Raw genomic sequence first — 23,509 nt, 5'->3', positions numbered from 1 at the left:
AACAGGTTGTACTAAGTCTTGTTGAGTCCCTGTACTCAGCTTTGCATGCTTTGTTTCAGACGAAGTCGCTTCAACAAATGAAGGTTTCTAGGTCGACATCGACGAGTAGCTTGGGATTCCCAAGTGGCGGCCTGGAATCTATGGGCTGGGACGTCGCCGTTATGCTCCTGGCCTCTTAGGCCTTTTGCTGGGACGTCGCGTGGCGAGACACTTTTGCATCATCCTCTGATAAGTAGCTCCCGCGTTTTTCAACCCGAAAGGCATCGTTCTATAATAGAACACACCATAAGGTGTTATGAAAGCTGTTTCGACCTCATGCTCTTCTTTTAAGCGGATCTGGTTTTAACCAGAATACGCGTCCAGGAAGGAAAGATGTTCGCATCCCGCTGTGGAGTCGATAATTTGATAGATCCTCGGGAGGGGAAAGTGATCCTTTGGACAATGTTTATTGAGACACGTGAAGTCGACGCACATGCGAAGGACATCAGTGTTTTTCTTCGGGACCAGAACTGGGTTAGCGACCGATCTGGCCTCTGTGTGCAGCTCCTTGATGAAGTTTGCTTCTCGAAGTCGATTAATTTCCGACAGCATAGCTTTGCGGTTAGGTTCCGAAAAACGCCGCAAAGGTTGTTTGATTGGCCTAGCCATTGGATCTAAATTAAGAGGGTGCTCGGCAAGTTCCCTGGATACTCCTGGCATGCCAGCTGGACACCATGCGAAGATTTCCCAGCGCTCACGGAGGAACTCGACGAGCGCGCTTTCCTATGCGCTATCCATGTTTGTTGCGATAGTTGTCGTCTTCTTAGGATCTGTCAGGTGAATCTGTACTTCCTTCGAGTTTTTGGTGGTATCAAATGTTGGCTCCTTCAGTGACCTCCCTCCGTCAGGCAACACATCATAATCAGTTGTTAACCTTGACGCCATATATTCTGCTTGCATCCCGAAAGTTTCTGACAGCCGATGAAAATCCTTGTCGCACATATCTGCCAGCGCAAAACTGCCTTTTACTGTGATTGGACCCTTGGGTCCAGGGAGCCTCCACAACAAGTATGTGTAATGTGGTACCGCCATAAATCTGGCATAAGCGGGTCGGCCTAGCAGGGCATGATACTGTGACGGGAAATCCACAACTTCGAACTCCAGCTTTTCTCTTCTGTAATTCTCTCGGGTTCCAAACTGAACGTCGAGATTGATCTTTCCCAATGGATAACTTGGCTTCTCTGGTGTGATACCATGAAAACGCGTGTCAGTTGGTGTTAAATTCGCCAAGGATATGTTCATCTTCCTCAATGTATCTGCATACATGAGGTTTAAGCTGCTGCCTCTATCTATGAACACCCGTGAAACGTCGAATCCTGCAATCACTGCCGGTAGGATCAAGGCTGATTGCCCTGGTCGTGGAACTTGCTGCGGGTGGTCCGCTATGGTGAAGCCGATGTCCTGCCCCGACCAATTCAGTTACTCGATTGTTGGTGGAGGCATCTTTTCTGCCATAAAAACTTGTCGCGAAATCACTTTTTGAGTTCTATTGGAGGGTCTGCCCTTCTGAATCATCGAGACTGCTCCATTGGTGTCGATATAAGGACCGTTGGTTGGAGCTGCCACCAATTGCAACTGGTGTCGATTTTCGTCCGTAACTACGGGTGGAGGTGGAAGGTGAATCTCACTCCTTGGCCCCTGGGGGTTCCTGTTTGTTGCCTGTGCATTGGCATGCCCTGCGTATCTATGCAGTGCTAGGAAAGTTCGGCAGTCCTTCTGCAGGTGCCCTGACTGCCTCTTCCCATTATTATCGAGGAAGAAGTTCATTTGGCATGGTCCGTGACACATATGGCCTCTGGAACCTTGGCCCGTTATTTTGTCTGCTGGGACGGGGAGCGTCCCTTTGATCGCTGCGCTGCTCGTTACTTCTCTGATAATCGTCTCGATTATTACCTCCACCAGTTATTCGGAAGCCAGCCGATATTTGGCCAGGACCATCGTAATCTGAAAACTGTCGAGAAAAGCGTCGTCTATTTTGATTATTTCGGTTCCGGTCGTCCTCAGGCGACCTATGCCGTTTGTTGTGATCAACATCTTCTCCATCTGCCTAGCGATTCGCTATTTCCATGAGCGCTGCTATTGTCTTCGGATTAGTCCTTCCCAAATCCTCGACTAAGTCCTTTCTTCGGATTCCAGCAATAAACGCATCTATTGCTCTTTCGTCAGATATGTTCTCTGCCAAATTTTTGATGATGTTCCACCTCTGGATATACGTCCTCATTGGTTCATCATACTTCTGCCTGCAGGCCCTCAGTTGCTCTATTGACGCGGGTTTCTTGCATGTGGATAGGAAATTCTTCACAAACATGTCCTCGAAAGTTTCCCAGCTGTCGATGGATCCAGGTGGTAGCTTTTTTATTCATGACCTTGCTGCTCACTTAGGTATACCTGAATGCTCTGCATGGCAGTTGCTTTGGTTCCACCCGTCAATTTTACTGTCTCCAGGTAGTCGACTAACCAGTCCTCGGGATCTTGCAAACCATCGAACTTCTTGTAATTGTCGGGCAATTTGAACCCAGACGGGACCCGAGTTTTACGAACTCGTCGAGTGAAGCAAGGGAGTCCGCACATATCCTCCTCATCTACTTCTTGTGAATGCCGACATTCTCTCCTTTCTTGCCGCGCTATATCGACCCGCGCCTGTGTCGCTGTATCTCTCGCATCACCCGTTCTTGGAGGGTCTTGCACTACCACCGTGGGTCGTGGACTATTTTGCCTTGGAGCACCTTCGGGAGGTGTACTTGTGCCCGCGAACGTTGTTCCCATGACTCCAACTCCTGCCATAGCCATATTTTACAACGCTTCTCTTGGATCTCCAGGAGGTGGCCTGGATGCCAGTATGTAAGCCTGGGTCGCCATGTATCCAGCTTCCGGTGTTTTGGGAATAATGTTTCCTCTTGTGTCTATCGACATAAAGGACATGTCGAGGTTTTGGACCAGATGCTCCCTCTCGCCCTCAGATATATGTTGCAGCCGAGATCTTCCTCTATTACAAGTTGCCCTGTGACTATCTCCCAAAGTTCCTGATTGTCGACTCAGCTCAGCTCTTCGCCTACTTGACGCGGAAGCTGCGGCTTTTCTCTGCTCAAGTATCACCCTTTGTTTCTCCAGTTCTCGACCAGCACGCGCGAGCCTATATTGGTATGCTTGCAACTCCTCCACCGTAGCGGCGGTGGTCAACGGATCTGTACCGTTCAAGGCTGTTGTCGCTCTGTCCCAAGCTGCTTGCGGAAGTTGCAACCTCTGGCGTGGTGTAGTCCCGACATATTCGGGAGGTCTTCGCCAATCACGTAGACTTGATGATATGTTGGCCTTGAGTGATCATCCTCTGGGTCGGTGACACCGTCGTAACGATCGGCGAAGACCTCCCGAATAAGGGTAGATTTGTCGATGAAGCTAAAGCTATCGACGCTTTCCGAGTCGATGTCAAGATCGGAGTCCGTGAACGACCCGAACGACATCCCGCCGAAAAGATTGGCGAGATCTCTGCTGGCGGCGGGCTTGATGCTGCTTGTCGATGAAGTTTCGCCGCCGCTCGACTTGATTGACGATGATGATCTCGAGGAATCAGAACCAAACGCTAGCGGTTCCGAACGAATCGGTGCCGCTAAACGATGTGATCCTTCTCTCCCGACGCAAAAGCAGAAGCTCCCGAACTTCATCTTCATTGGCTCTTCCAGATAGGCATATGCATCCAAACGGGCGGGAGGGTGAGGAACAAAATCAACGAGACCAGTTTTCATCTGTTTACCTCCGTCCGTCGCATTGCTTGCCACCGAAGATGTCGACGATGTTGAATGTGCCATCGAGATCAGCTCCTTGTCGCCTCTAATTCCCACAGACGGCGCCAATTGACAATGTATTAACTTGTCAATGCCTACAAGTTGTAGACTAGGGTTTTCGTGGAAGTAGAGGACAAGTGGATCTCGAGGGTTTCAGCCGGAAAAGTACTCGACTGCTAAAAAGCTAGGGTTGTGTTGACAATGAATCGATCCTTTCTTCGTCCCTCGACTCCCCCTTATATAGGAGGCGGAGCCGAGGGTTTCGTATTACACAAGTTACAAACTCCGGGATACTCTTTGAGTTCGACCCATAAAGTTACAAATCTCTCTATTCCTAATCTATCTCTTCTTGCCATAGTCGATGCTTTAGTAGGCTTCCGGGCTTCGTATTCTTCGGGTTATGGGCCTTCAATAAACCCCGGGTACTATCTTCGGCAGGCCCATTGGGGATGCCTATGTCACATGGTAAGGCATGTGATTCTATGTGCCCTCTCAGTCAGCACAAAACCGTTTCGCATAGAGCCAAGAGGGTAAAGGAAATCAAGGTTAAAAAACGGTTTTAGAGTTTATAGTTGAAAAGTAAGTTTATGCAATAGTTCAACGTTGTAAAAAAGCGCCATTTTTCTCTATCAATAGACCATTCATGGTTGAGAGTGGCACATTTTAAAGTCCATTCATTGCATATATGTATTTTCACTACTTAAATACAATTTAATAAATAAAGCTTAAAAAATACAAAGTATGGAGAATGGGAGAATGAATTAGTGGTTTTCATGCTACAAACAGTCTAATGAACCCTAATTCCAACAACATCACAAGTGCAAAATTTGCACCAGATGCAAAATGAACTATAAGTGGGACTTAGGTGGGATCCCACTTACACCTTAATCACACTGAAGGAACATGGGAGTCTAGATAAGTATAAAATCCATACCTGTTTAAGGTTCCGCAATGCCCTTTTAGCGAGCTTCTGTCTCCAACAACACTGGATGAGGATTGTTGCATGTCGGTAGTGCTTATGGAAATTGTGGATCTTCTGCATTCTCCACCAAGCCTGTGCATTAGATGGAAAAAGATTGTCAGTACAGAGTAGCTGGATGGACCAATGGAAATAATAGAGAAGCATAGCATATTCATGGAAATTAAAGAAAGGGGGGTATACTTTTAGTGTAACAAAAAGTTTTGTGAACTAACTCCAAAACATTCCATAAAGGTGAATATTTAGGATCAGTTATCTTGAAACTAAAATTCTGAAGGGGCTTGAAAAATTAACATACTCGGGTGGAGATGCACATGAACTGGTTTATGAGAAAAATAAAGAACCAATAACCATATGCACAAATTTACAGTTTTCATCAATATGAGCTACCAAGAGATGAAGTTAACTTCCTCTGGCGAGGTAAGAAAGTCAAGATCTGATACAAAGCATGGAAGAAACACACTTGTCCCTCAAATGACTTCATGATCGATTATTTGACCATCAGAATAAACTCCAAGGGAAGCATCAATGCAATTATTGAAGTCTTGGGAATCTTAGTAATGGGGCTTAATTTCAGACTTTAGATTGAACACTCATATGTAAATGTGCAAGAAGATCTTAAAGCAGATTGAGAAAATTCAGTGAGATTTCCTCTGGGTGGGGCGCATCAACGCGAATGGTGGCAACTGCCACGTCAACTGGCGTCGGGTCAGTTACCCATCTTCCATGGTGGCCTTGGCATTCAACACATGGAGCAGACGGCTTCGCCCTGCGCCTCCGTTGGATGTGGTGTCACACTTAGACTAGGAAACTCACTATCTAAATAATAATATTCAGAACACACGAAAAACACCTCAATTTAGAGTTTATTTCAGCGAAAGAATTCGATTGCAGAGGTGCATATGAGCCTAACCACAAACAGTGGCGGCGGGGGTATGAACTATAATACAAGAATTCATAGCAGTAGAGAGAGCTAAGACAAACTACAGAGTTGTTGAAATGATAAGAGCACAGCTGTAAAATAACACTACGGAGCCATTGATTGGTGCGATGGCGCGAAACAGTATTGCTGCATCTGGAGCGTTGATTGTGGTTCAGCAGAACCGACGAAGGACGCTCTTGGAGTGGCCTTGAACTCCAATTCTCTGCCGACGAGCGCACCCTCTTCTTCGCTTCCACCTACATGGTCGTGGGAGATGGTCAAGTGGCTAACTTCTGGGAGGACCCAGTCAGCAGGAGATCAGTGTGTGACATCCATGGCACCCTCGGCATCCACGAGATTGGCCAATACCTCAGGCTTTGGCGTGAGATCAAGCGCACTGCCCTCACCAACCAGACAGCTCGCCTAATTTGGAGGTTCAACGCTGTTAGAGATGTATAGTCTCATTTTTTTTCTGTATATCCCCACTCTATAAAGGGTTTTCTGCACTTTGATACACATGTACATGTATTGGCATTTGGCCCCCTGTGAATGATAGTTGCTCATTTCCAACATGGTATCAGAACTGGTTAGGCCAATCCCGCACCTAGCAACTCCGTGCTTGTTCTGCGCCACCGCCATCGCTCTCTCCGGTCGTCGCTGCATCTCTCTCTTCCTCCTCTCCTGCCTTGGTCAGGATCGACTCTATTACAAGAAATTGTTGGCAAATCACATCAAATCCGAGCTCAAATCGAGCTCCATTGGGTCGCCCTCGCAGTCTTATTCTAGGCCGTCGACGTGGCTCTCTGCTGACGCCGCCGCGGGACTGGCCGCTGCCGCCTGTCCCCGCTGCAGATCGCCATGGCCTCCCCTCCTCCCGCAGGGTCGTCGTCAGTCCCGGCCGTATCTCGCAGATCCCGCACGGCCACAACCTGTCCTGGCCGGTATCTTTTCCCTGCGTGCGCGTTAGGCGAGCCGATTCTCTGGCTTCAATTCCTGCGTGCGTGTACGAGCTGGTCCTCTGGTTCGTGAGTGGGCGATCTGCTTCTGTGAGAATTTCTCAGAGTTGACCAAATTTGCTCGTGAGTAAACAAAATCAGACAGCTGAGTCTACCACTATGGCATCATCTTAGGTGATTTTTTATGGCACCAACCATGGGAAGGTTGCTGCCTTTATGCGCATCCATATGCGTGGTCTTCGATTTTGGGGTGTTCTTACCGGCGAGGTTTCCTGTCCGCCGCGCCCCATTGCTCTCGTGCCTTCAACCCCTGATGCTACCTAGCAAGCTCAAGATGCAGCCAAGACCGCCGAGGCTGATGATGATGATGCATATGAGCAGCAGATACTTGCTTATTTGGAGACACTTGGTCCCTATGGTGATAGTCTAGTTGTTTTTACTCAGTGGTGTGATGAGGATGCCAGAGCTGCTGCCGTTCTCTATCTGAGTGTTCAGCCACTATTTTCTTATGAGTTTATGGGCATTGCTATTGTCGCTGAGATGTGGTCTCACATTCGTCAGCGCTATCAGCCTTCTGGGGATTCTCTATATTTATCAATATTGCGACAGGAACATGATCTTCAAGAGGGTGACTCTACTGTTGATGAGTTCTAGAGTGCTGCGATTTGACGCCATCTTGACTCCCTTCGCAGTGCCAGTGTTGTCGGACTATGCGTTCAGATGTGGAGTTTTAGAGGATCCATGAGTTCTTGTCTTGGCTTCGCCCGAAGTTTGAGCCCCGCCATGCTCAGTTGTTTGCTCGAGGCCGTGTCCCTATCTCAGAGGTGTTGGCTGAGCTCCGGGCTGAGGAGACTCGTCTACGTGGTGCTGGTCTGTTTGGGGTCCACTCTGTCCTTGCTTCTCGGGCTCCTGCTACACCAGCGCCCACTCCCTTCAGCGCTCCTCCGTTCTTGCCCACGCCACCTGGTCGTGGAGGTCGGCCCTTCCGTGGCCGGGGGCGCCCTTGTTCAGGTCCGCCGTGTGGGTATTGCCACAGGCACGGGCACCCCGAGACTGATTGCTTCAAGAAGCAGCTGGACTTGCGGAGTGGCGTGCTCACCGTCTCTACTGGTCCTCGTGCTCCCTCTTCGGGACCCTCCACGACCGACTACACCGAGCAGGACATTGCAAGGTTTAGGCGCCTCCTTGCCTCCTCTGGCTCTTCTTTGACAGGCGTTGTTGTATCTGTGGTTGGTACTTCTACACAGTCAGGTACATCTTCGTAGGTTCTGGATTCTAGAGCTTATTTTCACATGTCCCCTGATTGTTCCGCTCTCTCTTCTCTTCAACCTCTTTCTCTTCCTGTTAATGTTCTTACTGCCGATGGCACTTCTCTTCTTATTGGTAGTCGTGGCACTCTTTCTACTTCCTCCTTTTCCATTCCAGATATTTCTCATGTTCCCCATCTTACCATGAACTTCTGGGTTGAGGCTGTGTCTATTTCCACCTATCTCATCAACCTTCAGCCCTCCATGGCCCTGCAGGGTGGTATTCCTCTCGAGTGTCTTACTGGCCGCTCTACTGATTATTCAGCCCTTCGCTTATTTGGTTGCACTTGCTATGTCCTTCTTGCCCCATGCGAACGCACCAAGCTGATAGCTCAGTCAGTTGAGTGTGTTTTTCTTGGATACAGTCCTAAGCACAAGGGCTATAAGTGTAGGGATCCCGTTAGTCGTCGGATGCGCATTTCTCGAGATGTCACTTTTGATGAGTCCTGTTCTTTCTACCCACGTCCCTCCACTTTCTCCTTCTCTGTGGAGGATCTTTCCTTCCTCATGTTCCCTGACTCCATCACTTGGTAGGGAGCCCCGTCTACCTTGTTGTCACCCATCCTGACATCTCCTATCATGTCCATATTCTGAGTCAGTTCATGTCTGCTCCCACCACAGTCCACTATAGTCACCTCCTTCGTGTCCTCCGCTATCTTCAGGGCACCATCTCTCGTCGACTTTTCTTTCCTCATTCTAGCTTCTTACAGCTCCATGCCTACTGAGATGCTATGTGGGCTAGTGATCCATTGGATCGTCGGACTCTTTCTGCCCACTGTGTTTTTCTTGGTGGTTCTCTCATTGCTTGGAAGACCAAGAAACAGGCCGCAGTCTCCCGTTCGAGTGCTGAAGCTGAGTTGTGAGCGATGACTCTTTTCACGGAAGAGGTGACTTGGTTACGTTGGTTACTGGCGGACTTTGGGGTTTCTGCTGCCGCCCCGACTCGTGACCCAGTGAAGCATAAGCTCACCAAGCACATAGGTGTTGATGCCTCCTTTGTGTGTGCTGATGTGCAAGATCAGGTTCTCGCACTTCACTATGTGCCTTCAGAGTTACAGCTGGTAGACTTCTTCATCAAGGCCCAGACTAAAGCGCAGCATAGCTTTTTCCTCTCCAAACTCAGTGTTGTTCCACCATGAGTTTGAGGGGGGTGTTAGAGATATATAGTCTCCTTTTCTATATATCCCCACTCTATAAGGGGTTTCCTGCACTTTGACACACATGTACATGTATTGACCTTTGGCCCCCTGTGAATGATAGTTGCTCATTCCCTACACCAATCGTGCTGTCTCCCATGCGACCAGGAATTGTAAACAACACATCACCTGATCATGGCATGCCCGTTCTGGCAGCAGGTTTGGCACGAGGTCCTGTCTTGGGTTACGAGTACTGCTGTGAGCACCCTGGGACATCCACTGATTTACCCTGGGTTTTTTTACCCCTCTTACCTCCTAGGAGGCTTTTAACTCTACACTTTCTACCTTTTCAATGAAATGACATGCAAAGGCCTTTTGCATTTTCTCGAAATAAATGTGCAAGAGATGGGGAAGAAGAATAGTTGGGTACACTTAGACTTTGTTAACTAATATTCATTTGGTTCAACAGACTCAAAGATGAGCGAACCTGGATAATAGTAGCAGCTTCATCCTTCTTCAAGTTAAGCAAGCTCTGAACTGCTAGCATATATCGAACACCAGACTGGATGACAATAGCTGCAGAACGTAGATGCCAATATGCACAACGACAGAACCATCTTCGAGCATATTTTTCTACTGAAACAGCTGCTGCAACTTGTCTCTTCACTTCCAGCACATTTCGTGCTAAACAACCTGCAAAACAATAACCGGAGATGTTTGAACGTAGCGCACCTGTCACCAGATTAGCAAGTTCCCATACATTTTATTTGTTATGACATTATACGAGATTAGAGAGAAATGGCAGGGTGTGAATAAGATGTATCCAGGCAGAAGATGTAATCCTTTGTTTGCTCCCTCTAATCTGATATTTTTATGCTACTTTTTTAGTCGTTTTGGTAACGTGTATGGCCTGCCCACCAGTAAGTATGCAATAACGAAATTACGCATATTATCTAGCAGAAATAATTTAGCATAGCTTCAAATGCAGTGAAAAGTAACATGTAAGTGTCCAACATACCTCGACAGTATGCTTGAAGCGACATAGAAGCTTTCCTAGTTGAAAGAAATTTGTTGCGAACTGTAAAGGTTCTAAAACAGCCCTGAATGATTCTTGAAGCCTTCTCCAGAATCTCAGTACGTTTGGAGTCCAACACAGCAATCTGGCCAGCACGGAGAAACACTTTTGTCCTGCCAAGCTGAATAATATTGTCAGACTTGCAATAGACGTTGTGAAATGTAGTAAAATATTTACTTTAATGAAGAGTAGAGCCAGAATGGAATAATTAAATGATTCATATGGGCTATCCAAGGTAAAGGCTGCAACAGTCTTGTAACAAATTGTTTACACCCTCAAGCCACAAAGGCCCGTACAATACGTTATATTCACGGATGTAAAGGGTGATTAGATATTCGAGCGGAAGTTCACTTTTACCAGAGTCGTTTAATACCAAAACCTATGTTTTTCATCACAAATTGCAACACAGAACATCTAGTATTAACCATTTAGCAACAATTTAATCAAATTTTCCCCTTACTGCTGCTGCCATAGACAACTGCTGTTAACCATTGAGCAATCATAATTTAGCAAAGACGCTAAAAGGTTAACTGGTGGACTGGCTGGTCCTAGTTGAATGATCAAGAGTTGCAGTAGACTAGATAGTCTCAACCCAAAGGTAAAGAGAAAAGGGAAATTTATTCACACGAAAATGGAAAATAAAACTTTAACCTATACTTGAAAGTTCTCAAGACTTAATTTATTTAGGATTCTCTCAGTCAGCGATTTCTCATCAACCCTGCAACAGCAAAAAAAAACGACACTTCAAAATACTTCACCAAACTAGATTCATACTGAGAAGTTGCTCAAAGCAAAAAAAAAAAAAAAAAAAAAAAGTTATCAATGGAATCCAAGAGATAAGTACAACTGAAGACAACAAATAATATATTGCATATGGAAATTTTTTAATAATTGATGGATCATTAGTGGCCTATGTAGAGGGTTTTTAGATTACTGTGTAAAGTACTAACAATTGGAGAAATGATATAATATGAACTTTCTCATAGGAACAGAATGACAGATGACTAAGGATTCTTCCTACAGGATAATTCTTTAGGACAGCGTGTGATAACTTGCCAGTTTTTTTAGTGGGTTTCTTAAGTATCTAAGGCATTGTTGTAAGAATAGATAGATTATCAAGAAACTTATACATTGATATCTTACATGTTCTGAATGGGATGAATATAAACACAGTTTGAATAGTCTACATGTCATGCCTTAGACATGGAGCAGCGCCACCTGGGAGTTATGGGTAAGATATGTAGGGCCAGAGAGGCGATGGTGGCGCAAGGTATGTAGGGCCAGAGTGCCCGGGATTGTGCGGTGTGTGTCGCATGCGCTGCGTGTTATAAGCAGCAGATGTAATCATTTTGAGGGAATTGCAGTTTGCACCAGGTCCTGTTCCGGGCGTTGCAAAGACCACCAGGTCGACGTCTTTTTTGCAACATCCACCAGGCCTTGTACTAATTTGTTGCATTCTAGTCTAAATTTTGCTTTGCCTTGCGTTGATAGCCTTATTAACAGTAGGTCCCACATAGCCAGCGGGTTGACCACGTCTAACCAGGCCAGAGACGAACCGACCGAGCAGCCCTCTCCACACCTCGTCTTCCTCTCGACTTCTCCCGTGAAGCGCCGCCACGAGGGCGCCGACGGCCGGCAAATCGCCACCTATTGGACGCCGATGATGGGCTCGGACAACGGCCTCGACTTCCTGCGCTATCCTCCCGTTCCTCACGCGAAGCTAGCCCAAGGGAAGGCAGATCAAGGACTCCCGCGGGAAGCAGAGACCATGGTGGTGGCGGTGACGGAGGCGGCGTCCGTCCAATCGGCGGTGAGCTTCTCGCCCACGAGTAACCCCAACCAGAATTTCTCCCACATCTGTTGTTGCCAATTGATATAAAATGTCCAAGTTGTTCTTTTTATAAGGGCGGGCATCTCCAACGAGGCGACGCATTTCAGCGTCCGAAAATGTCCGCGCGCGTCCGTTTGCGTCGGCCAAAAAGGTCGAAATCGACCGCGCAACCGTTTGCGTCAGGGGTGGCTCCAGCGGCACGATGAATTTTTTTCTTGAATTTCCATTTTTTATAACATGAAAAGATAATTTACGTAGTTAAAGACATTTTAACTTGAAAAAAAAAAAACCTAAACGTCTGCGCCTACTGGTTTTCCGTCGCTGTCAATCACGACGAGCTCCGGTACCACCCACGGCCAGTTGGGAACCGGCGGAACATACGCCAGGCGAGACGGCGGTGCTGGAGGTGGAGGAGCCTAGGCCTGTGGAGGAGGTGGATGTGGAGGCGCCCATGCCTGTGGCGGAGGTGGAGGAGCCCAGGCCTGAGTTGGGCCCCCCACGGGTTGTAAGGCCGGCCGCGCGCAGGAAACGATGACATTGAAGGTGGCGCAGAAGCCCAGCCGCCGCCCGCCAGTGCGCGCGCAGAAGAGGCAGCCGCGACATTGATGACGAAGGCTGTGGCGCAGACGCGGAAGCGATGGCCGCAAAAGCGATGCCCTCGATACAGGCTCGCTGCTAGGCGGGCCCGGTGGAGAAGCGAGCGGTCACTTGGTGCGTCCGAGTAGCGTCCGCCGCGGCGCATTTCAGGCGCAAATATGCGTCGGGTTTGCGTCGATGTGGATGGCCTGGTCACGATGCGCCGCCCCGCTGGAGGTGGTACCAGATGCAGTCGCTCAGCGTCCATTTGTGTCGCCCCGTTGGAGATGGCTAAAGAGATATGATGCCAAAAATTTCTAGAATACTTTTCTTCAGATTTGTTTGTAACAAAGGATGAAAAGGCTCAAACTCGTCATGCACTTGAGCTGACCTTATTGCTGGGAGCACCATTTTTTGCTGCTAATGATTAGTACTAGACTAGAATGCAACAGATTAGTACAAGGCCTGGTGGATGTTGCAAAAAAGACGTCGATCTGGTGGTCTTTGCAACGTCCGGAACAGGACCTGGTGCAAACTGCAATTTCCTCAATCATTTTCGAATCAAGTTGGAAGAATAGAATCGCAAGGCGAAATCTCCTCTGCCCTCTGCTTTGTGTTCTTTCTTCTTTCTTCAGCATGCATCGACAGCTTGTTCCACACGCTGGCAATTGAACCAGCCACAGGGTCTTACACTTGGTATCAGATTTGGGCGATTCGTCGGGGACTTGTTGAGTGCGGGTCCAAATTCCTCTCTGGATATTGAATTGTCATTCCGGGGTGGGGTTCTGAATTGACGGGTTCGATTTCGATCGGAGTCGTCGATTTGCAGTAAATCCTCACGCCGGTTGGCTCGGTCTAGTGGACGGGGCATCACGGCACCATCAAATCCCTCGGCACATACGCGCTTCGTCTTGGAGGCGATGGGAGAGACGGCCGAGCAGACGGCGGTGGCACTGGCGCAGCTCCAATCGAGCCTGGATCTGCCACACTATGTGGCAGCGGGAGTGGAAACCGCGCAGCAGCAGATGCGCGCCCAGATGGAGCACCAGGAGGCTGTGACTGCGTCCAGCTCCGCCAAGCACAACGTCGCGGCTCGGATTACGCAGTCTCTCCTCGCGAAACTGCAGATCCTCGAGCGCGGCTCGCCGAATCGACCTTCCCTGAGAAGCACGGCGCACGGTACATATTTCAGAGGAATGGGTGGCGGTGGATTTGGAGGAGCGGGTGGCAGTGAATTTGGAGGCACTGGTGGCGGTGGACTGGGAGGCGTTGGGGCGGTGGCATGGGTGGCGCAGGCGGCGGTAGAACAGGAGCGGCAAAAAGCGACAGGGGTGGGTGCGTTCATATGCCTAAGATGTAGCTTTCCATTAGCATTTTCTTTCCTATACAAGAAAGAAAATGCTATTCAAATAGAACAGTATCGGCCCATTTATTTGTTAAATGTTAGTTTTAAAGTTTTCAACAAAGTTGGGACGAATCAGTTTCCACAATTGCTGAAAATGTTGTTCAGCCGATTCAAACTGCTTTTATGCCTGGTAGACATATTCTAGCCGATCCAACATGAAACTACCCATGAACTTCATAGGAAGAATTTGCATGGTGTTTTCTTTGAAATCGATTTTGAAAAGACATATGACAAAGTAAATTGGTCTTTTTTGCAACATTCGCTGCGAATGAAAGGCTTTGATCCTAAATGGTCTACATGGATAGAAAAATTTATAGCGAAAGGTAGTGTGGGGATCCGGGTGAACAATGACATAGTTCATTATTTTCAAACTAAAAAAGGTTTGCATCAAGGGGTTCCGCTGTCACCCATTTTATTTAACATCGTCGCGGATATGCTTGCTATTTTGATCGCGAGAGCAAAATAAGATGGCCAAGTGGCGGGTCTTATTCCCCATCTAGTTGACGGGGGTTTGTCTATTCTTCAATATGCCGATGACACCATTTTATTTATGGATCATGATATTGAAAAGGCACTTAATATGAAGTTAGTTCTATGTATCTTTGAACAATTGTTAGGCTTAAAAATAAATTTTCATGAAAGTGAATTGTTTTGTCTTGGGCGGGCAAAACAGGTGGAGGATGATTATATAACTCTTTTTGGTTGTGACATAGGTTCACTTCCTTTTAGATATCTAGGGATTCCCATCCATTTTCGCAAATTAAGAAACGGAGAATGGAAACCGGTGGAGGAGAGGTTTGAGACAAAATTAAGTAGTTGGATTGGGAAACTTTTGTCATATGGCGATCGGTTGGTATTGATTAATTCGGTTTTAACTAGTATCCCAATGTTTGTGCTTTCATTCCTCGAGATTCCGAAAGGAGTTGGAAGTGGCTAGATTTTTTCCGGTCTCGGTTTTTTTGGCAAAGTGATGGTCACAAGAAAAAATATAGGTTGACTAAATGAATATTATATGTAGACCCAGAGACCAGGGTGGTTTGGGAGTTGAGGTTTTGGATTAAAAAATAAAAGTTTGCTCAGCAAGCGGCTTTACAAACTTTTGAATGAGGAGGGAATTTGGCTAGAGCTGCTCACTAAGAAATACCTCCATTCTAAAACTTTGTCACAAGTTTTAGAAAAACTAAGTGACTCGCCTTTTTGTAAGGGTTTAATGAAAGTGAAGGAGGATTTTTTTATCTCGGGGTTCTTTCCTAGTCGGTAATGGGTAGAACACCAGATTTTGGGAGGACATTTGGTTAGGTGTTAAATCTTTGGCGAAAGAGTACCCGTCTCTCTATAATATTGTTAACCACAAAAATGTCACTGTTGAAAATGTGCTTGCGTCAAATCCTCTCAATATTAGCTTCAGACGGACTTTAAATGACAACAAATGAGAAAGATGGGCACATCTCCTACACAGACTTATTATTATGGTACAGTTAACTGATAGTGAGGATAGGTTCAAATGGAACTTAACGGCTTCTAGTGTCCTTCTCAGTAAAGTCCATGTAGAGTGATCTCTTATCTGGACACACGGTTTCTCTCAAGAAACACATCTGGAAGTTGAAGGTGCCACCAAAAATAAAGATATTTATGTGGTTCCTCCATAAGAAAGTGATTCTTACAAAAGATAATTTGGCTAAACGTAATTGGAATGGTTCTACCAAATGTTGTTTTGTGATCAGGATGAGACAATACATCATGTTTTTATATTGTGTCCCTTTATGAAGTTGATTTGGAAGGTAATTTATATGACTTTCAATATACCTCCGCCTTTGAATATAACTATTTTGTTTGAAAAGTGGCTAAACGGGGTAGAAAAAACAAGCAAAGCCCACATTAAGTTGAAGTGTGTGCTTTGCTGTGGGCAATATGGAACATGCGCAATAATTGCATTTAAAAAAAGTAAACTTTCCTCCTATGGCTACCCACTAGATCCATACATGGTTCTATCCGCGTGCCAGAGGAGGAGCGCCTAGCTATGGATATTGGGTGCAACCGATTGGGAATGGTACCACGGGATTTTTACAGCCAGCGCGGTTGGCGTGCTGATCGAAGGCTAACATGATGATGCAAAGGCGTTTCATGCTAGTGCTTTTTAGATGTCTTGTTTTTGTAGCAACTTTGAGTGATCCATGATACTACCTCCATACCGGATTAATAGGCAATTACGTATTTCGAGAAACAAATTTAACTATAAATTTGATCAACAAAATATGAGATATATGCCACAAAAATTATACCGTTGGATTCATATTCAAAAAATGTTTTCAATGATATAATTTTTGTGATATATATCTTATATTTTATTGACCAAATTAGTAGTCAAACTTGTTTCTCGAAGTGCGTAATTGCCCATTAATCTGGTATGGAGGTAGTATATAATAATGTTCGAATGTTTTTCGCTAGTTGTAATAATTGAATGCTTTTAATAAAGAAAGCCGCATGCATCGATTGATGCAGGGGATGCCCAATTCTTTTTTAAAAAGATGTAGCTTCCCAGGTTCGCCGGCAAGCATCCACGAGTGTGGTGCGACCAATGCCTCGACTACTTCCGGGTGTTCAACATCACACCACGGTCACGCTACACCTCGACGGCACTGCTGCCATCTGGCTCCAATTGTACAAGCAGAGGCACACGATTCAGGGGTGGCCACAGTTCATCACCGCGATTGAAGCAGATTTGGGGCCGACGATCAGCGGCGTTCGATGAAGGCCCTCCTCAACCTGAGGCAGACTGGCGCAGTGCATGAGCACATCACCGCGTTTCTGTCACTGTACTGATGTTCAACCTCAACTACGATTAGCAGCTATTCATACCTCAGTTCATGGAAGGGCTTAAGGTGGAGCTACATGGAGCTACGCAGCGTAGTCAAATTGCAAGTTCCTCTCGCCTTGGAACGAGCGTTCCTGGTTGCTCGCGTACAGCAGGAGGTGCTAGATGATTCGAAAGCAAGAGCACCTCGTCCCTACATGCGTGCAGAAGCAGAACCTGCTCGTGCAGAAGTCCCCGAACAATTGAAACTGGCCACAGGAAACCTACGGAAGGACCGGCAGCTTCGTGACTATAGCAGAGCAAACGGCTTATGCTTCAAATGCGTTGATAAGTTTGATCCAACTCATGTCTGTGGTCAGAAACCAGCAGCAGCTCTCAATGCCATGGAACCGGTCGAATGCCTAGTGATGGTCTCGGAGGAGGTGCTGGAAATGCATGACACTGCAAAGGCATAACAGCTCAGCTTATCTCTGCATGCCATGGTAGGATCAGAAGGGGCAGAGACGATTAGACTGCAGGCACTGGTGGGAAATCAAGTTCTGCTAATCCTTGTTGACTCTGGCAGTAGTGGTTCCTTCGTATATGCTCAAATGTTGTCCAAGCTAAATTGTGCAGTGAAAGAAGCTTCGGCAGTAGCAGTCAAGGTAGCCAACAGCTAGTATATGCACTCTACCGAAGTGGTGCCAGAATTTACCCGGTGGTCTCATGGCGCGACAATTGTGACACCAATGCGTGTCCTCGACCTAGGTGCATACCACGCCATCTTGGGCATGGATTGGTTGAAGCGCCACAGCCCAATAGCAACTGACTAGAACAAGAAATTCCTGTCCATGAGATTCCAGTGGAACACTGCAAACAAGTAACACTGCAAGGACTTCAGTCGTCCGGTGCTACCTGTCTATGAGATTCCAGTGGAACAGCTTGCCAAATAGGTCAAGGGCAATGATATCTGGACCATGGCTGTCCTGCACACAGACGAAGCCAACATACATACAATGTACAGACTCCTGATCAGGTGCAGCTGCTAACTGAATTTCAGACTGTGTTTGCGGAACCCACTTCACTGCCACCTGCTAGGGAGTATGATCATGCAATTCCGATGAAGCCAGATGCGGCTCCTTTCAACACTTGACCTTATCGATACTCTCCTACACATAAAGATGATATTGAGAAACAAGTGTCCACGAATCTAAAGGCCGATATCATTGTCCCTAGCATGTCACCTTTTGCTTCTCCCGTGCTCCTTGTTCAGAAAAAAGATGGCTCCTGGCGTTTCTGCATAGATTACCAGCGGCTCAATGAACTTACCAGCATGGTTCCATGAGGTGCTCAATTTTTACGCAACCGACTGACGCGCAGCGCAGGCTCGCAGAACTAGCACTTCTCAACCAGGACGAGCATGGATATGAACTGACACACAGGGCATCATTCGTTTCCAAGGGCGTTTTTGGCTCGGGAAAAATTCAGCGCTACAGACAACGCTGGTTTCTGCGCTTCATTCCAGTGTGGTGGGTGGCTACTCCGGGGTGCATGCTACCTACCAGCTGATCAAAAATTTGTTCGCGTGGCATGAACTGAAGGCGGCAGTGGAAGATTTCATAAAGCAATGCAGTGTTTGTCAGCATGCTAAACACTCGACAACACATCCTCAAGGCTTGCTCCAGCCGCTGCCTATACCTGACAAAGCATGGAGAGACATCATAATGAATTTTGTAGAGCGATTACCCACCTCTGATGGCGCCAATGTGATACTTGTTGCCGTCGATCGCCTCACGAAGTATGCCCACTTCGTCCTCTTCATCATCCTTATACAGCTCCACAAGTGGCAAGGGTGTTCGCTGATTCAGTGGTGAAGTTACACCGGATGCCACGATCCATCACTTGTGATCGTGATTGCCTCCTCACAAGCAATTTCTAGAACCTGCTCTTCAAAACTCTGGGCACCAAGCTGAAATATACTACAGCTTATCATCCTCAAACTGACAGGCAGAGCGAACAGGTCAATCAATGCCTCGAGATGTTCCTCTGCTATATGGTTCACGGCTCACCCAGGCAATGGTGCAGCTGGTTACCACTCGCCGAGTTTTGGTACAACTCCACTATGAACACTTCCATTGGCTGCTCTCCATTTAAGGCTCTGTATGGTCACGAGCCCAATCTGGGAGCATTTCCTGAGTAGGAGTCTGTCGCTGATCCACCTGTGGCCGAATTGATCGCAGACAGAACACAACACATGGAATTACTGAAGAAAAACCAGGAGGCAGCACAAGCACGAATTAAGCTGTTCGCCGATCGCAACAGAACTGACCGAACATTTCAGGTGGGTGATATGGTGCTACTCAAGGTGCAGCCTTATGCTCAAGCCGCTGTCATCAATCGGCCATACCCCAAACTGGCATACAGGTATTTTTGGCCTTACCAGATACTCAGTGGGTCAGGTATCGAACAAACTTAGAACTCCCTGAAGGCACAAAGGTACACAATGTTTTCCATGTTTCTCAGCTGAAGGAGGGTGTGCAACATTTCTCTTCTTCGTCGATCTTCACTAATCTTGACAAGGAGATTAGTGAAGAAGGGCAATGCAGCACACCCTCAGGTGCAGGTCAAGTGGTAGCACTTGCTGGAAGATGTTGCGACGTGGGAAGACAGGGATACTCTCAAAGCTAGATTTCCAGAAGTCATAGCTTAGGGACAAGCAACAGTTTCAGAGGGGGAACCTGTCACGCCTTAGACATGGAGCAGCGCCACCTGAGAGTTATCAGTAAGATAACGGTGCCGCAGAGTGTTGGTGCTAAAGGCATGTGGGTCCGGAGTGCCAAGGAGTGTGTGGTGTGTATCGCGTGCGCTGCGGGTTATAAGAAGATGTAATAATTTTCGAATCAAGTTGGAAGAATAGAAACGCAAGGCGAAATCTCCTCTCCCCTCTGCTTTGTGCTCTTTATTCTTTCTTCTATCGCATGCTTGCGTGCGTCGACAGCTCGTTTCTCCCGCTGGCGATTGAATCAGCCACGGGGTCTTACACTACACCTGGCGCACTCACATCTGGGATGCCATGTTATCTTTTAAAGCAAGTTAATACTATTGAAAGATGACATATGCTAAGCAGATTCAGGGTACTTTTCGGGGATGGGAATGATTACCGTGCCATCAGATGTTCTGGCACAAGAAGTCCAAAGCGATCAATGAATTCAGCATATGTTCTCCTTGTAGGATAACCAGCAAGACTTATCCTAATAGCCTCAAGAACACCCTGGAGTAAATCCAAGAAAGCTATGACATGCTCCCAGCGAAGCATAGCAGAACATAACAAGAGTTGAGGTGAATGAAGATACAGTGGACACTTACCCCGCTACGCAGTTGCTGTAGTACGCTAACATTTTCAAATTTCTGTGGATAGTTTCGAGAATTTGGTTTTACACAGCGGACGTAATGAGGTTCTGTTGAGCTAAGTGTTTCCATAAGTGCTTGAAGTTGTTGCTGTTGAAAGGAGACAAATAAGCACATCATAAGCAAAATAAAATAAAATGAACTTCGCAGATATATATTTAAGAGAGCAACGGAACCTTTCAAAGAACACACGCATACGCCCACCTGCCTCAGTACACACGCACAGGCACAAACGTTGCAAGTCAATAAAACATTCCTCCCTCAAAATAAAATTCCCTAAACTATATTTTTAAATAGCGGCACATATAAGTTTTAAAACATGTTTAAGTATTTTGTTTTCCTTAATTGTCTTCATGAGTTCATGTTATCTTCTTTTGACCTTGAAAGGGAAACGATAACAAAGGGTACTGAAGAAAAAAAAATTGGCAACGCCATGAAAAAATCACTTCTAGTGCTGTCGCTGGTAAAGATTATTCCTACCACCTTGCATAAAAGTTATAAAATGAAGATGTGGTACCACACTGATCAGAAAGTAAAAGATAAGGAACCCTAAGAGATGACAATAGTTTATAACCATCACTTGTCCATCGACAGAGAGGAAGGGATTTAAAAACTTTAATATAAAAAAGGTATGTGCTACCTTGAACCGAGAAGCTACAGAAGAAAACTTATACGACGATTTTGATGGATCGTCTTGGTGCCAAGCAAAGAGCCCAGAGATGAATGAGCATTTTGAAGAGCAAAGAAGATTCTGATGCTCTCCAATTACGTAATCTCGGTTCTTGTCCAAAAATAAATCAGTTTGGTATAACACCTAAATGATTAAACCAGTCAGCCACATATTCTAACCTGAACAAAAGCAACAAAACTCCAAGCATGCCTTACAGGAAACTCTGGCTCACGGGACATGCCTTTCCAGCAAAATGAGAGAGGCAAAAATCTGTCTTTGAGAGCTTTGGCTTTTCCAGTCTTGGATGTGCTCTAAAATTCTGAAATAACTTCATTGCAAAAGTCTCATGTGTTGATTTTCCAAGCATGCTGTAGAACAAGACTAGAAAGAAATCAGAATGTGGAACTCAGAAGTGTATGATAACTAAAAGTGAACATTTTACCATGCTTCATCCAAAAGTGAAATTATGCCGATTGGTTTCTGCATGACATAGTAGCATTAGAATAATGAATCCACACAGATAAAATAGCATAATAATAGCAGGAAATTCCAGCACTAGGTGCATATTTCATAATGCACTCCCATAAGACTGCAATGTTCACATTTTGCAAAGTTGTTAAGAGAAGTACAAGTACTGTGGCCCCAAACTCTTATCTATGTTGCTTTTCCTTCAAGTAAAAGATAAAGACTCTATATGCATGTTATAATAAGCAAAATAGTATGAAGTATGTTCACATTTTGCAAAGTTGTTAAGAGAAGTACAAGTACTGTGGCCCCAAACTCTTATCTATGTTGCTTTTCCTTCAAGTAAAAGATAAAGACTCTATATGCATGTGGAACTCTATATATATACACTACCAAAATAGTTTTACATACTTCATACTACATGTACATACTCTTTGGTATGATAGATACTCTGTAGATTATGAGAAACACGCGTGGGTGTAACTACACCCGGGTGTAGTATGAATATGTCGGATAAATACTTCCTACTCCTGGGTGTAGTTACACCCACATCTAATATACTACCATGCGGAAGTATATACGATACTTTATCGGTTTGAGTATGTTACTACACTATATCTAAGATACTCCAAACCAAGTTTGGTGAAAAAAATGCAACTGAACCGTAGTTTGCATTATATATCCGAAATGCATGCATATGTGTACGTAAAAAGTAAGTCTACGTAAAAAAATATACATAGTGCCTACAAATTAGTATATATACTACCAAAATAGTTTTACATACTTCATACTACATGTACATACTCTTCGGTATGATAGATACTCTGTAGATTATGAGAAACACGCGTGGGTGTAACTACATAGGAAGCTCAACTGGGGCACCATGGTGCCCAGGCACCATACATCATGACCGTACATTTACATCATGGATGTCATATTGCATCATAGGTGTATAAAGGAGAGAAAATCACTTTCCAAATATCAACAGGAGAGAGAATGTACTTTCCAATTATCAGAAACAGAGACAAATCACTTCCCAGTTTGCTATGCAGGTTTCCTTTTATTATTTATGGTGCCCAGGCACCATGCTGCACCAGTTAGTTTACCTATATATATATATATATATATATAGTGGGCTATCATAGGGCATAGCTATGCATATGCATCCAACCATTAGATCTTCTATAGGGAGCACAAGAGGAGCACACAGAGTTAGCCCATTTTCCATATACGACATATTCTTTTCGGAACCTGTATGTTTAAAAATCATGCTTGAGCCCCACCACCGCACGCCGCCGCCCCTCGCCGGCAGCCCCCTCCCCGCTCCGTGCTCAGGCCCCGCGATGTCCGCCTCCACCTCCTACTCCTCCGCCGGCGGCCACCGCCCCTGCCCGCATCTCAGCCAAGGACCGCGTCGGCCCACGCTCCGAGATCCACCGGGTCCGGCGCACCGTCGACAGCGACGGTTTCGAGCTACCCCGCCGCAAGGACAGGAAGCGTCGGGAGCGCCGTGCTTCCCCGCTGCCTCCACCAAGGGCGCGCCACAGCCCTTCGCCAGAAGAGGCCGCCGGCCTCTGCTTCCGGTGCCTTGACCCCGGCCACGTCATCCGCGACTGCACCAGCGATGTGCGCTGCCGTAAGTGTCTGCACCTTGGCCACGACTCCAGGCAGTGCGAGAACCCCCGCGACTCCAACGGACAGGCCACCGCTGTGCGTGCCGCGCCGACGGTCGCAGTCGCGCCAAGGACGGCTCCGCGCCCTGCGCGTGATCCTCCTTCGCGTGCTGCTGCGCCCGGGTGGGCCTCTTCGGCCGCTGCCCCTTCGCGCGCGCCTCCCGCGCCGGCGGGCACGAACGCCATGTCGTCACGCGTCATCCTGTCGCGCACGGTCGAGATGGAGCGCGCCGAGAAGGTCCTGCGCCGGGCCATGGTCGCCTCCATCACTGGCACCAGGCCGGTGGTCATGGCGAGGGAGGTGGAGAACGTCCTTTACGACTCCTTCGAGCTGCGCGATGGAGAGTTCACACACCTGCACCACCCGGAAGACTTCCTCATCATCTTCCACTCCAAGGAGGCACTGGATCAGATGGCCGGCGACCACTTCATCAACGGGCCCTGCTTCTGCCTCTCGGTCCGCCCATGGTGCAAACTGGCTCACGCCGGCT

General features: G+C 46.8%; 1 protein-coding gene across 21 annotated transcripts in view; it reads right to left on the bottom strand.

The window, feature by feature from the left end:
- The window catches only part of LOC127297438 (protein OPAQUE1), a 63,953-nt gene that overhangs the window by 23,148 nt on the left and 17,296 nt on the right, over positions 1-23,509 (bottom strand). For 20 of the 21 annotated variants that reach the window (XR_007849178.2, XR_007849177.2, XR_007849176.2 and 17 more), the window contains 9 exons: positions 21,323-21,360; positions 21,122-21,248; positions 20,851-21,024; positions 20,169-20,300; positions 19,964-20,073; positions 10,854-10,914; positions 10,140-10,317; positions 9,609-9,814; positions 4,756-4,875 (listed from right to left, as the gene is read on the bottom strand). Coding sequence is in view for 16 of the 21 variants with exons in the window: in XM_071828723.1 (XP_071684824.1) it covers positions 4,756-4,875; positions 9,609-9,814; positions 10,140-10,317; positions 10,854-10,914; positions 19,964-20,073; positions 20,169-20,300; positions 20,851-21,024; positions 21,122-21,248; positions 21,323-21,360 (1,146 nt within the window). In the remaining 5 variants the exon portion in view is untranslated. The remainder of the gene's footprint in view (positions 1-4,755; positions 4,876-9,608; positions 9,815-10,139; positions 10,318-10,853; positions 10,915-19,963; positions 20,074-20,168; positions 20,301-20,850; positions 21,025-21,121; positions 21,249-21,322; positions 21,361-23,509) is intronic. The other variant, XM_071828728.1, reaches the window with a different exon arrangement.

The sequence above is a fragment of the Lolium perenne genome, chromosome 1, assembly GCF_019359855.2.
Source record: "Lolium perenne isolate Kyuss_39 chromosome 1, Kyuss_2.0, whole genome shotgun sequence".
Classification (NCBI taxonomy): Eukaryota; Viridiplantae; Streptophyta; class Magnoliopsida; order Poales; family Poaceae; genus Lolium; species Lolium perenne.
Note: the sequence above shows the minus strand (reverse complement) of the source record. Positions and strands in the feature narration are given on the sequence as shown.